Source organism: Leptosomus discolor, chromosome 8 (genome assembly GCF_034619465.1).
Source record: "Leptosomus discolor isolate bLepDis1 chromosome 8, bLepDis1.hap2, whole genome shotgun sequence".
In the NCBI taxonomy this organism is placed as follows: Eukaryota; Metazoa; Chordata; class Aves; order Leptosomiformes; family Leptosomidae; genus Leptosomus; species Leptosomus discolor.
Genome location: NC_141398.1, coordinates 41,475,533 through 41,490,215, shown reverse-complemented (window position 1 = coordinate 41,490,215; position 14,683 = coordinate 41,475,533). Strand labels below are relative to the sequence as shown.

Genomic DNA, 14,683 nt, shown 5'->3' with positions numbered 1-14,683 from the left:
TACATCGGTGCACTTTAGGACACGAGTGTTGTCTAGAGCAGCGAAAAGCACAGCGAGAAACGTGGCGGCACCCGCAGCCCTTGTGAGGAGGCTCAGGCTCGGCTGAGGAGCCTGCCCAGGCTGCGGGCTTTACACCAGAGCAGGCCGAGCCTCCTATGAGCGCCATTGCTGCATCCACAGCTTGACAGCTTTGAAAGTAAAAAAGGAACTCGCCCTACTTTGGGAGGCTTCTTGGTCATGGTCCTCCCTGCTCCGACGGAGATCCAGGGTGGGCAAGAATTGAGATAAACTCTCCATGCCTTTTGGTATCTTCACAGTGACTAGACCCAGGTTGCCAGCTCCATGCGTGCTTCATAATTTACTCATATTGGTCTTCTTATCTGTAACAGGTTCTCCTGCTAAAACCTTTAGATGTTTTGTCAGGAAAAGTTGGATGGTAAATCCATGACTTGGCTGATGTTTGTCTAAATCACATATCTTAAAATGCAATCACAAAATGGAGACTCGAACAAAGGCCTTGGAGGGGAGGTTACTGTGAAAGAGGTGTCAGGGGAATCTCTGAAGGGCATCAGAAATGAAGCTACCCAAACAGAAAATGAAGGCAATTCTGTCAGCACAGGTAAGCCCATCCAGCTGGCCTGCTAGGACTAATTTAGGGAACTTTAGTGAACATAAAGCCTAGACATCAAGTTTGTTGTTACTTATGATGCAGTATGAGTTTATTCTTTCTCCCAGCAAAGTCACTGAAAATCTTGCCATAACTGAGGCTTACTCAATTGCTATCTTATTGTGCTTTTTTTCCCTCTGTTTCTTCTTGCTGGAGAGATACCTTTTCCTATGTTGCAATCACGCAGCTAGCTTGACCTCTGAATGCTCAATTACAATCATAGTGAAATGAGCTGGTACAATCATCTTGTTTGCACTGCTCTTTTTAAGTGTATGGACTACAAGTGCCCCTAGAAGGTGCAGAGCAAGAATCTGAAGAAGAAAGTAATGAAAATGCAATTAATCAAAGGCAGTCTAAAGACAGCTTAAATGAGTACAGCACTGGAGATGCTTTCCAAAGAGTGCAAAAAGGTAAATTTATAGAAGAGCTAAAGTAACAAACAGTGCTTGAGATAATTCAGATACGGCATTACTGTAGTCTCTTTACATGCAAAGTTAGCAGTCTTGTTAAACCCAAATTATTATTAATTAAAGGTAGTATCTAGTAGATGTCTAAGACCATAAAAACATTGGTGCTGGTACTTTATTCTTACTGTTCGTTATAATAGTCTTAAGGCTAGTGGGTACTACCTGACTTCCAGATCTAAAAAAACATATGCAGATTTCAACAGTTTATTTTGCTACTGCTTATTTTACTAGTTTGCCTTCTAAAAAAGTTGTTTCCTTTCATTAAAAATGTCAGCAGAAAGCTTGGTTAGAACACTTCTTTTCTTGAAATTCATATTCAAGTGTTCTTCAATATTTCTCTGAAGTAATTGGCAACATGACACTTTTTCCCCTACCCGTGCTGTTAAACTGCACTTGTTTTCTTACTTACTAAGATGTTAAAACTCAGAAGAAAGCCATCAACTGTATGTCCAGAGCAGTTCAACAGAATGAACAAAAATCAAATGGTGATCACAAATCTGTAACCAGCTCATTCAGTCCAAGGACAGAAGAAAAGAGGGGCTGTGTGAGGTAATACCTTATTTGTGGATGTTTTTTATTTAAATCTTGGCATCACTTAAGTCAATGGGAGTCTTGGAATTCTACATATTAATCTTAATTGAGGAGAACAATATGGGAGATTAATTTGAGAATAATGCATAAATCAGGAAATAGTGACATTTCCAGCATCTATACAGCTTTTTTTTTTTTGTGGCCACAGTAGCAAACAACAATCTAACTAAATGATGTAGTCCATTTAATGGATCTGGAGAAAATTGCATGAACTCTTTTGGGAGTAATTTGTCCGTAGATTTGACCATTTCTCAGCATCAGTTCAGACGATGCATTGTAACAGGAGGAAATCCAGAGGTACCTCAGATGGTTGACAATAAGACACATCTGCTGTGTAAGCTTTGGCTTTAATTTTGGTCCAGCCTAAACCAGCATGTGTTGCACTGGCTGTTCATTAATAGTCGTGAAATGGGATTATTCTCGTGTTACCTATGATTAAGCACATTGCAAGCAACTAATAAAACTATTAATTGTGTTGAACTGAAATCTGTTAAAACCCCAAAGATTTCAGAATATGCACTGAAATACATTTTTTGTTTTGCTTCTGCTTCCCATTATTATTTTAGAATGACCAAAAAGATTCTGCAAGACATCTGTAAACAGCAGAAATTATACTTGACCCCATACTTAAATGATACACTTTACTTGCATTATAAAGGTAAGATGTGGACACGACTACTTGGATTTATCATTCTAAGTAGCATTTTAGCAGATAATTAGTTTATGGCTCACTGAAGTAAAGTAATATTTCTTTTAAATTAGAAACAATTTAATTTTATACAGTAATGAAATTGTGAAACAAAATTAGTCAATATGAAGGTAGAAAAGTGAACTGATTATAGACCTAACTCACTTTGTGTAGCCATTCGAAGGATTGATAGGGATCAAAAGACACTTTTTTTTTTTTCCCCAAAACAGTAGCCTCTCAGAAATGTCTTAAAATACTGGTCTGGGTTGCATTCAGAGGAATTTCATTTTAAAACATCTTTTTCTACAGGATTTGACCGCTTGGAGAATCTTGAAGAGTATACTGGTCTGAAGTGTTTGTGGCTGGAATGCAATGGCTTAACAAAAATCGAGAATTTGGAGGCTCTGACAGAGTTGCGTTGCCTCTACTTGCAACTCAATTTAATTAACAAAATTGAAAATCTCGAATGCTTACAAAAGCTGGATTCCCTCAATATCAGTAACAACTACATTAAGACCATTGAGAACCTCTGTAAGACCTGTTTGTGCAACACGTTTTAACCTGTAACAAGCCCATATTCCTAAACTTTGACTAAGCTATTATTAGTGGCACTAGTTTCAAGGGGGGTTTTATTAATGTTAAAATTTTGCATTATTCCATACCAAAGTCCACAAGGCTTCTACTGAAGAGTCAAACCTATGTATTTTGCAATTTAAATAGGTGAGAAAACAGAAAAGACATAGTAATTACTTTCACATCGATACCTAGAACAATTAAGTAGTTTTTCCTCACTTCTTAATACCATCTCAGTACTTCTTTGTGTTGCAGACAGGCTGACAATCCGGTTTTCACCATTCATTTTACAGCTGAGATGTGCTTTGGCAGTTGCAGACATGATTACCAAATCTTTTATGTCTGTTAAAGGATTTATTCCATCTTCATCAGAAAATAAAAAAGAATTCCTCTACATTATCATATGTGTACATTGAGAGTCGTTTGAAACACAAGCTCTTGCTTTTGTGTAACTGACTAGTTTAAAATGTGAATTAAAAACAACCACCATCCTAAAACCAAACAACTATTTTTTCCCAGGTGAAGAAAGCAGCTTTGGAGGCCTAGCCAAAAAGTGCTTATAACAGAACGACAAATTCAGAAAAAAAGCTCCCAATTCAATATAAACAATTATTTTGACAATGCAGTGTTCTGCTTCCTCCAGAAAACCCCCTGTTTGAAATTACTCTTACTGTGCCTTTCATTGTACTGTTCTTGTCTGACAGCTTGTCTGAAAGTCCTGCAGACTCTGCAGATTGCTCACAATAAGTTACAGACAGTGGAAGACATACAGCACTTGCAAGAATGCCCAAGTATTTCTGTTCTCGATCTTTCCCACAACAATCTAAGTGATCCAAGTATTATAACTATTCTGGAGACCATGCCTAATCTGGTAAGCCGAATATAGCTGAGGGATTGTATCATGGATATGGGTGAATCCCATTAAATGGTTTGGTCGGGTAGTCCAGTGCACAACAGGTTGTAGTCTAAAAGAAATGTTATTAAACATAATTTGTTTTTTTTTGTAGATTACCTGTAACCCAGGATGTTTTACTCACTTCTTATTTTTGAAATGACAGAGAAAGTACACATCCAAATTGGGAATTTTTTGCTACTCAACTTTAAAAATTGTTTCCCTTGTTTCTCTAGCATGTGCTGAATTTGATGGGAAACCAAGTGATAAAGAAAACTGCTAATTATAGAAAAACACTTATTGTTCGACTAAAACTGTTAACGTATCTGGATGACAGACCAGTTTTCCCAAAGGATAGGTAAGAAACAGAGCCACCTTCTTTACACAGCAATAAAGCTCAAAAGCTAATGATCACTCATCCATTTTTTGTCAATATTGTCATGGAAGGAAGACTAACCAGTATAATTTATTGAGGGTGGGGGACTTCAAGTACAAGAGCATTATACAATGGAGTTCTACATCTAACATACCTAGAAAAAAACATGTATTTTTTTCATAAGAGAATTAATAATTCAACAGACTTGTTTTATGCCAAGTCTGTAGACCGGAAGCAAATCCCAATGTCAAGAAAAACTGAAGAGGTGTCTGGAAAAGCAGAGCCGAGATCAGCACTCCTGGCACATCTCTGGTGGTGTAATCACCAGCATTTGAATAGCTTTGTTTCTTTTGTTGCAGTTCCACATACAGGATAAGATACACGTGCATCCTTGTTGCATAAGGAATTGTCACTGCTATATGCTTTTTTTCTCTTGCAGGTATTTTATGCTGTTACAAGCAATTTTTAATTTCTCTCATTATAAAGATGGGCTTTTATAGCTATATTACAGCGAGCTTTTGTGTTTTCATTAGAGCCTGTGCAGAAGCCTGGGCTGTTGGAGGGCTTGAAGCTGAGAAAACAGAAAGGGAAAAATGGGAATCCAGGGAGAGAAAAAAAATCCAAGATAGCATCGATGCTCTAGCAGCAATCAGGCAAAAAGCAGAGGAAAAGAAAAGACAAAAGTATATGGAAACAAGAGATGCAGATGCAAAATGTGGAAATGGAGATGCAACAGACATGCTGGAAGGTTTGTTGTTACTATTTTGGAAATGTTTGTGTCTGCTTCAATTTGAAAGTTTAAAATAAATTAATAGTTCTTAAATGTTGAGAAGCAGGCTGATGCAATTTTTGGAATAAAATTATGAATCTTCTTTTCCCATACGAAATACTTCATTAGTCTTAGTGCATCTTAGATTAACCACAATGATTTTAAGCAATCATCAACTTTCTCACTGCTGATGCAACAAGAAACAACAAACCACTCTCTGTCCCAGCATTTTGAGCTCTTGTGCTCTTCACCAGAGCAACCAGGTGCTAGTCAAGGCAATAGTGGTTCCAGCAGGCATTCATGAGTGGAGGCAGGCAGTTACACCCCAAGATGCAAGACAGGGCTAGCTTGAATAGGCGTGTGGGCTGCAGGAACACCCACTGATGACTGCCTCACCAGTCCCCATCCAGGCACCTCTCCACTGCTGTGTTCGCTAACAGAACCAGCTTCAGCCGAGAGTCTACAGCAGCAGTAATACAGGCAGTAAGAGGAAGGTCTTTAATAATTTTCTTCACTTACTGCCCTTTTTTATGCCAGAAATTCTCCTGTCACATTATTCAGGGAGGTATATGTTTATTACCGGTAATAGGTCCCAACCTAACCTTTCTAGAGAAGTATGCATGTTTTAGGATAAACAGGACTGAAGTTAATAAGAAGGCAGTACTACAGTGCAGAGGAGCGTTTATCTGTCTGATATGTTTTGGGGCTTCACAGGCTCTGAAATCAAACGTGGTTGCCTAAAACTTTTTTCTGCAAGCAGGTAGATTGCATAAAGGAGAGGATAACTTCAGCATTTGTCACTAATCCATCAAAATGCTCAAGCATATATTTAAATATGTCATCACTTGTGAGTCTTCAAAGTTAGCTATAGATACTATACAATTATTTACTATAGTGTTTTCTCTAGATTATTTTTTTTGCTAGGGAACTGTATTTGCTGGGGAGTTGAGATGGGAAAAAACCACAACATTGCTGCAATCTTGGGAGAACTACTGATCCACAAATAACTGCTCAAACAAAGTAGGAGCCTTTGGTGTGTATTTTAGGCCAAACTATTAAGACTATGTAGTAAAGTTTAGGTATTTAGAATGAGTAATGGTAGATTAACTCAGCCTTTTTAATGAACTTGTTTCCTCTGTAGGAGCATCTGCAAATTCAGATGACAGTGATGGGAATTCTAATACATCAGTGACTTCAAATGTATCAGAAGAGGAAAAAACTCAAGCGAAGACTGAGAAATTTAGAAATGAAAGGGTTGCTGCTAGTGATGAAGCATTAACTCCTCTACCAAAGAGGGGAGGTAACACAGATTTCACATCTGGAACTAATCCTGCTAAAATTCAAGAGGATACACAAGAGTCAAACTCTTACAAACACTCAAACTTCAACAAGGAGACAGATGGTAATGTACACAGTGAAGAATCAAGCCAAGCTGACAACGCAGAGATAATGACCCAAACTCCATCTTAGTGTAGCACCACTTTCTGCTGTGATTAAAACCAACTGATTCATAGATAAGAACATCCCATTAGGTTTCCACAGTGATTAGTTGAAAATCAAGTAATACTGGATAAAATATTCTTTACATACAACAAACAAAAAAATTCTGAGGGCTCAACCTGCAACTTCTGCTACATAAAGGTAGAATTCCACTTCTCATTTGTGCCAGGTTTACCCACAGGACAGGAGAGCTTAAGGCTTCCCTTGCTCCCACATAAACTGTGAAGTCTGTCTGCCAGTTGGAAGAAGCTGGACATCACTCTAGAGGTGGTTTTGTGCCTTCACACATGGAAGAATGCTTTTGTATATTTGTGGAATACATAATTGCAAAATGCAAATATTAATTTATACAATATAAGGGAGACCAAGAATATGATGGAAATACAAAGCGCTGGATTCAGCTGTGAATTCAGCTGTGAATTCTGCAGTGTCAGTCAGGTCCCCAGCAGTTTGGTTTTGCAGTGTTTGCTATTGCAATATGGAAAGTCTTTTATTCAGTTAGTTCTCTCCAACTGACTTTTGTATATTCTTTAGATCTACCAAGAGAGAAGGCTGCTACTGAAAAGGCCATGCTTCCCAAACTGGATGAATATGCTGAAATTGAACAGATCAAACTGGAAACACCGGACAAACTTTATCTTGATGTATGTATTGGATTCAGATTTTGAGAAGTTCATATTTGGGTATTGTCTGCTTCCAAATTAATTCTTGTAACATCCTGGCTAATAAAGCTAAATGGCCAGGTTTCTAAGAAAGGCCTACTCTTAGGAAAAGTAAAAGGAAAAAAAGAAAGAAAAAAAAAGTAAAATTGTAGGGGTATTCATTCTCTCCAGTGTAGCATGTGTAAAGAATTTACCACCACTTCCAAAGTTTATTTTGTCCTTTGGCCATGAATCACCTGAAATTAATGAGGGCTCTCATTTAAAAAACAGAAATCACGACAAAAAGAATCTAGTGGATACATGTGTCCTTTTAGGCAAAACTCAAATGAAATGTGCAGTTGAAAATGTGAACTACTGCAGAAAAAGCCTAAGGAAGAAATAGCCACCCACTCATTATAAAAGTTAGCTAGCAGTATTAGATATTATAAATTAATTCTCAAAATATAACTTTCAGGTATTTTACAAGAAAAGCAGCATGTGCATTATTCAGGTATATAATAGGCACTCGGCATTTGTAATATGGTCTTCTATTATCTAAGATTTCTATCTGATGATGCAAGCATTTAAACACATTTAACCACATTTAACCATGAGGAGGACATGGACACCACTGAAAAATACAATCTCACTTCAAAGCAGAACTATTCAATATGTCCTAATTATGACACTGCTGCTAAACTGACAGTGGCAAATTATGACACAACTAGCAATAACAAACTTCTGAGCTTATGATTTCCCAGAGGACTTTATATACTCTTTGATCCCTTACACTGCCACTAGTAACTAAATTCTTACTGGAATGTTTTAGAAGTTTCCTATCTTTTCCATGCTCTTAATTTCCCAGGGAAAAAAAAACCCTCATTCTGTTATCAAAGGGCTCAACTCATTGCTTCAGTAAAGGGCTTACTGCTGCAACTCCTGTTTGACTGTTTTTAATAATAGGTTTAACAAGGATTGCTTGTGGAGAGAACTGGCAGCAATTCCAAGTATATACAATATTATTTTTATAAGAAGATCTTGCAGGGTCTGAAATAAATCTTTAATTAAATAGTGCCCACAATGTGGAGATCTCATAGATTCAGGGTTTGTTTTTCCCTTGGTGGTATATGGCACCATAGCAAGCTCCTTTGCACAAACTTTAACATAGTGTAAAAGGAACTCTTCAGCATACGTGCAGGGGGTTTGACACATAAAAAAGGTGACCATTCTAATCCTACAGAAGAAGAAAGAAACCCAAATCACACACTAGTACACATTCCAGTGTTCTATGCTACTTTGTTCTCCAACCAATGTTTAGTAATGGAAAGGGTTTCTTGCAACAAGCTCCAATACTTACACTATTGCAGCTTTTCCAAAGAGACTGGGCACCGACTTAACAGGGAATGGCTGTGAAGATGCCAATGGTGAGATGCTCTGGAGCAGCACCGTCGTCTTTGTTCATATCCTGGAATCAGTAGATGGTCTCAGTAGTGATGTAAGGGAGGAGAGTGGAGGAGGAGTTGTAATGCGGTGGTTATGACATCCCTCTGTCAAGCAGAAACAAGCTCATGTTGCTGTATGTGCCTTAGCAGCATTTGAGCTGCATTCTGTGTACCTAAACTTGAGATTAAGCATAGTAGAAAATACCATTCAGTCTGACATTAAGCTTATTGCCTTCCGGTCTGCTATTTCTGGACACAGATGAATTTTCATTTCCCCATATGTGCTTAACAGAGAAAACTGTCATCTTGGAGAGGGTGACAGTGTGGTGTTGCTGGCTGTGGCCTCTTTCCCTGAAAAGCAGTGCCTTGAAGAAGATTCCCAGTGAGACAGAGATGTATTTTATTGGTTATGGTCACTTTTCCCAATGATTAACGATCTTGTGATTGTCTTCAGGAACTGCCTGATTTAGAAGATATAGATGTAAATGAACTTCCCCCAGAAGAGGAAATCTTTGTTCAAAAGGTAGGATTCGTGTTAATTCCAGTGATGAAGCTTCCCTAAACACATTTACAAATGTTTTGCAAAATTAGGATCATCAAAGTCATGAAATGCTGTTTCGGGAGGTGCAATCAGTTATGCATTTATAAACTGAAATGGATGTTTCAGCAGATATCTATCCACTTGTAAATCTTTTTTTAATTTGATTTTTTTTATTATTGCATTGCAAAAATAGGGGAATGAAAACCTAAGGTCAAGTAATGCAACAAATTAATTTCTTAGTAGCATGCAGTGTTTCAATGAAGATTACATCTTAAAATATACTTTACCAGTACTAATATGCTGCAAAGGACTGAATAAATAGAACAAATTGCCTGCTACTGAATAAAACCAGACTTTTCAACTGAAAACACAGAGAGATTGAAACACCTGTGCTCCACTGCAGGCTAGTCGGATACAAGGCAGTTCATGCCCACATTATTGTGCTGTGCTCAAACTAATTTGCTAGGCAAAAGCCTATAAACAGAACCAGAAGGGAAAAAAAGGAAAAAGAAAACAACAAAGCTTAAAAGCACAGCTTTGATTCTAGTGCTGATGCTGACTCATCAGACAGAAGCGGATACAGTACGTGTTTTTACAAGTCCCTCAAAGATAATGCAAACTTTTCCTACAGTCAGTGTCAGGCATGCAATTTATTTGCTCTTTTGGTCACAGTCTCATAGCAGTGTTGCAAAATGTCTCGGACAACTAAACTTCCAATGAAAAGAAGATAAAAGGAGGGAAGAAAGAGGATTATTGAAGGAGTACCTGTTGGCAGCTCTCATGCTCCAAAGGGTGTTCAGTTCTTAACTGAAGTCAGATGAAGATGTTAGTCAGGTCCCTCTGTTTGGAGGTAAAGTAATAGAACTGAGCCCACACATTGCTGAATTGCTGAAATAGGTCTTCTTTTTATGAACTGTTAATAGTTTATGGTCAGTTCATCATTGATGTCTGAGAAAGAGATAACCCAAGATTCATCCACAGAGAAGCAGAGCTATGGGTGAAGTACATCTTCCATATGCTTTGGGAGAACAGCACATCAAAGCTGACAACTGTTATGTGGATCCAAAAGTTATTTACCCATCTGTTAGCTTTTACATCTAGAATAATATATTTTCAATTACATGTTTTGCCTTTACAGGGGGAATATCACCCAAAGATTGAAATAATTTCAGAAATGACAAACGACAGTGACTCTGCATTAGAGGAAAACAATAAAAGCATGTTTGAGAATTCAGTAGGAGAAGTTCCAACAGCAATTTTTTCAAATGTGTTTAAGATACATAAACAGGATGAAAAGAAGCACTTAAGACCCCTTGTTGAAAGCTTCTTTGCAGAGCCTGCTAATTCAGAAAGATACCTGGAGATCAAAACCAAACAAGCAACCCCCTCGAAACCCTTGATACAGGAGGTTATCACTGAGCCCCAGGATCATCTGCTATTGTCACCAGTCTGCAATCGACCAGATGACCCAAGCCCATGGGAAGAGCACGGTAAGATTGCAGTTACTTGCCCTGGTGAGATTACAGTGGCACAATTAGTCATAGAGAAAAAAGATATGTTCAGCTCCTGTTGAAAAGATTTTCAATCCAGTGTTAGTGAACAATCACCTCTTCCTTTTATTTGTGTGAGAATCTTAATAAACTAGGAATTAAAATGTTATTTTTTGGTTTTCTACACAGGATTTCTTGTTGAGTTTTATTTAAATGGTTTTATTTAAATAGGCTCTTATGTTTCTTTTTCTAGTATTAAAGACCATCAGTGAGTTTCATTTGCCTTTTGCCTTAATGCTTTTAACAGGTAACAGCAGGGATGGAGAAGTACAGTGCCTGGCTGACAGTGGAGGGTGTCCTCATGAAGGACAAGATGACCAGGACAGTGGGAGTGGATTAGATTAATCACTTTGAAAAAAACAGACCAAAAGTGGAGCCCAGTGCCTGGCTGGCTGCACGTGGTTATTCTCAAAATGCAGAGCTCAGCAATGGGACCGTTAGTTCCCACTGACGTAACACTTACTGTGATAGAACCCCCACCGCCTTCAACAGGAGGGCTGAGTGTTTGTTTCTGTCAGCTAGGGGCTGCTGTGGCCTCCAGCACCTGACCTTCAGGGCAGAACGTTTGGCTGTGTCAGCATGAAAAAAGCCCACAATTCTCTGTAACCCATGGGCAGCACATGCCTCGTGTTCCCTCTGCCAGCGCTGCTGGAGATCCCTTGGCTCCAAGATCTTCAGGGCAGCCAGCAGTGTTCACTACTTTGAAAGTGAGGGCACTACTCCTTTAAGGGTAAATTCCATGCTCTTACATCATTTTTTCCCTTGCATCCTTCTACAAATTACTTAGTTAAATGTTTATGTCTTAGGGGTTCATTACATACGTAGTTTCAATGCATAATGTAACATGTTTCTGTCATTTGAACTAAATAAAGATTCTACTTGTAACCACATATATTTTAACTTGTATCATCTCCTTACTGGTATGTGTCATACTAGATGGACTTCAATGACAAATGGAGATTGCTTCTTAACATGGTATTTTACAGATCTAATATTCATAGACATTATGATTGTGTATACAAAACCAGCATGCATGGGAAATCTGGTTTTACCTTTTAGGGCAATCTGTGATGAAGCATATACTTATATGTGCCATTTTAATTGCTTTTCATTGTAAGATGTGTCTGAGGGTCTGGATTTTGAATATAACAGAAAAATAACTAGCCAGTCAGTAGTGGCAGAAAGACAGCTTTGGTGTAAAAAGCCACTTAAAGGAATCCTTCTTTCATTAGCTTCTCTCTTCCATCACAGAGGTCGTCTTGTGCCAAAGGGAAAGGGAAGATAACAGCAGTGATGCCTCATCCAGGTTCTTTCTTCCTCCCTTCCATTATTTTTTTTTTTTTAACTTCTTCCCCCTCTGAGCTAGAGAATAAAATTCAAGGAAATGCAGATTGCTGGAAAGCAGTGCTTCCTCTGCAACACCGCAAAAAAAGAGTTGGGGAAAATGGACAACTCTTGGCCAATTCTGCTGAGGCATTAACGGCTCTCATTTTCCTAACACAGAAGTGGCTGTGCTAGTCAGTTAAAAAAATAACTGCACACCGTTCAAAGGCAGCATAAAAGAGTTGGCCTCATCTTCAAGGACTGACATTGTTTTTACGCTATAATGAACAATCACAACATCAGGAATAAGCCAGGCTTTAAGTGACCGCACTTCATTAAGTCATACCCAAGTTTAAGTGGATGTCTTTTTTCATCTTCCTATAAATCTCTAGCAGTTTGTAATAAACAGAATTGAACAGGTCTTGTAGATGTGCACATTTAAAGAAAAAAAATTATTACTGTAGGCTTGTTGAAAAGATAGATTTCCAATTAGCTGGGCTTAGGTGCCATCTGGTGTAAGAGAGCTGGTCCTAACCATAACACAAAATAATGGTGAAAGCCCTCAGGGAAGATAACACACTGCTTTACGCTTCAGCCATTTTCTACTTCCAAGAGTAAGAACAAGCTGGTGAAATCCTCGGCCTCCAGGACAGGGCAGGAGGATGAGGAAGGGCCTGTGGAGAGCAGGCTTGTCTGAAAGCATCTTCACAGGAATCTCCTCTCTAGAGAGCTGCAAACACTGCAACAGCATTTGTGCGCTTGGTCCTAAAACATATCTGCTTCCTTTTTCAGACAGAAAGCTGGAGAAGGACTACCCTGAGGGCTTTGGGTTGTGTGTTTTCAGTGCTGTGTTTCAGTGCCTGTCCTGGTACCCCCCTTACTACACTAAGAACAAATGAGCAGGATGGACCATATTATCACATCACACTTAGAAGGATTTTTATAAACAAAAGATTTGAAAAAGTTAATTCCAAGAGTGAAGCTTGAACTCTATTATCACTGAAAGGAAGAAAAAAAAAGAAGGATAAAAGGATAAAAAAATGCAAGTAATTTCAAGAACTATAGATTCTTTTGCTCTGATCCTGATTTTACAAGATATACCCACCCTGATCGGCATTTTAGCTTGAAGAATTCAGCTGCTTTCTCAGCTGTGTTTACTTGGCCACATTTTACATCCTAGACCTCTCCAGCTCCTGTTTTTTCACACAGATGATCACAGCCCATCAGTGGGCCCTGCATTATCTCACAGGTGGATCTCCTGAATTCCTGGAAGCTGTTTTCACTTATCGGTGAGGGCTTGGGAAGGAAGAAAGGTGTAAGGGGTAGGCAAAAGTAGTGAGAGAAATGCCAGAGCAGGACTAAATGAGAAAAAGGAAACATGTTTAATTAGTGTTTTCTGTAAAACTTTACAAATGTACAGCATAGTGCAAAAACGCAGTCTCGGCACATCACCTTCAAGTAAAATTAACAATGTAAAAAGCCAAGGAACACAAGGTTGCTTCTTCACAGGAGTGGCTCTCGAATACTGTTCCTCGAGGTTCCTCTCTCACCCTCAAGCTCCAATCTCATGTTTATTGTAGAGCAAAAAGCCTAAAGAAAAACCCAAGAACCATCCCGAGTGGCTGCTCACAGCGAATGCAGACTGCCGCTCGGCACTGTGACAAACGCTGCAGCCTGAGATGGTGTCAGGCACCCTTGTTGGTTGAGCTGCACCTTTGTCTACTTGCAAGCAGCTCTCCTACCCCAACTAGACAATCTCAACCCCAACTAGACAATCCAGTAAGACACTGAAGCATATGTCTAACTTCAAGCACATGATAGGCTTCATGAAAATACAGGAGAACTACTCAGGAGCTTGAAGTTAAATGCTTAAATACCTTATTGGATCAATACATTCAGTGTTAACATTAAGGCAATCTAGTGTGTGAAGGTTCAGAGAAGGATGTAAATCTTGAACAGAGATAACATACTCTGTTGGGTGATATAAAACACCAGACCGTTTTCAATCACCTATGAGAAAAGAAGTAAACAGAGTGCAACTCAACAACTTCCCATTGCTGGATATGACAAAATACAGTGGCAAATGGGCTGATCTAGGGAAACCTTCTAAGCACAAACCTGTCAAAAAGGAAAACCTTGTCCATGATACACTCAAGCACATCATCTAAATACCAGGCCAATGGGGGCTGCCAGAATTTTCCCTTAGTCCTGAACATGAAAACAGTGGCTGGAATTAGTTCAGAAGCTCTCACAACCTCGCTTCTGCAAAGACTCCACCACCAAGGTGGTGACAGATCTCCCAGCGCACTGTAATTAGCTGGGGAAAAATGGGCTCAAAAGTGAATGTTTCTGAACTAACACATCTGCTCACATACTGATAAATGGATGGAGGGAAGGGCTGCGACAGGAAGGTCCGTTTAAAACATGCTCGTCTTATTAAGAAGAATTTGAGCCTGCATTCATCTGATTGACTACATTTTGGGGTGGATGCTGCTTGACCAATCAAGATACTCGGAAATATGGTTTAGAACCAAGAATTGTCATGGCAATCAAAGTGGGCAGAGCATTTCTTCACATGATACTGGCACAGCTAATACCTCCCTGTCTAAGCCCTTAGGAGGCCTGAGTTAGTTGAATTTCCTGGGTCTATCTTACTGCATTTG

At 38.9% G+C, this 14,683-nt stretch overlaps 1 protein-coding gene across 1 annotated transcript; it reads left to right on the top strand.

Annotated features, from left to right (window-relative positions):
* The first annotated feature begins 483 nt into the window (after positions 1-483).
* On the top strand, positions 484-11,042 carry DNAAF1 (dynein axonemal assembly factor 1). Its single transcript, XM_086469513.1, has 12 exons — positions 484-619; positions 1,548-1,683; positions 2,292-2,383; positions 2,723-2,944; positions 3,691-3,857; positions 4,115-4,236; positions 4,788-5,002; positions 6,165-6,425; positions 7,058-7,167; positions 9,061-9,129; positions 10,286-10,637; positions 10,945-11,042. The coding sequence occupies exons 1-12, from the start codon at positions 484-486 to the stop codon at positions 11,040-11,042; spliced, it is 1,980 nt and encodes a 659-aa protein (XP_086325639.1).
* Positions 11,043-14,683: the final 3,641 nt, after the last annotated feature.

Excerpts from the sequence above, each read along its gene's own strand:
- DNAAF1 (XM_086469513.1), top strand. The coding sequence starts at position 484 with ATGCAATCACAAAATGGAGACTCGAACAAAGGCCTTGGAGGGGAGGTT. Across the intron at positions 1,684-2,291 it reads GAAAAGAGGGGCTGTGTGAG|AATGACCAAAAAGATTCTGC; the intron begins GTAATACCTTAT and ends TTATTATTTTAG. Across the intron at positions 2,945-3,690 it reads TAAGACCATTGAGAACCTCT|CTTGTCTGAAAGTCCTGCAG; the intron begins GTAAGACCTGTT and ends CTTGTCTGACAG.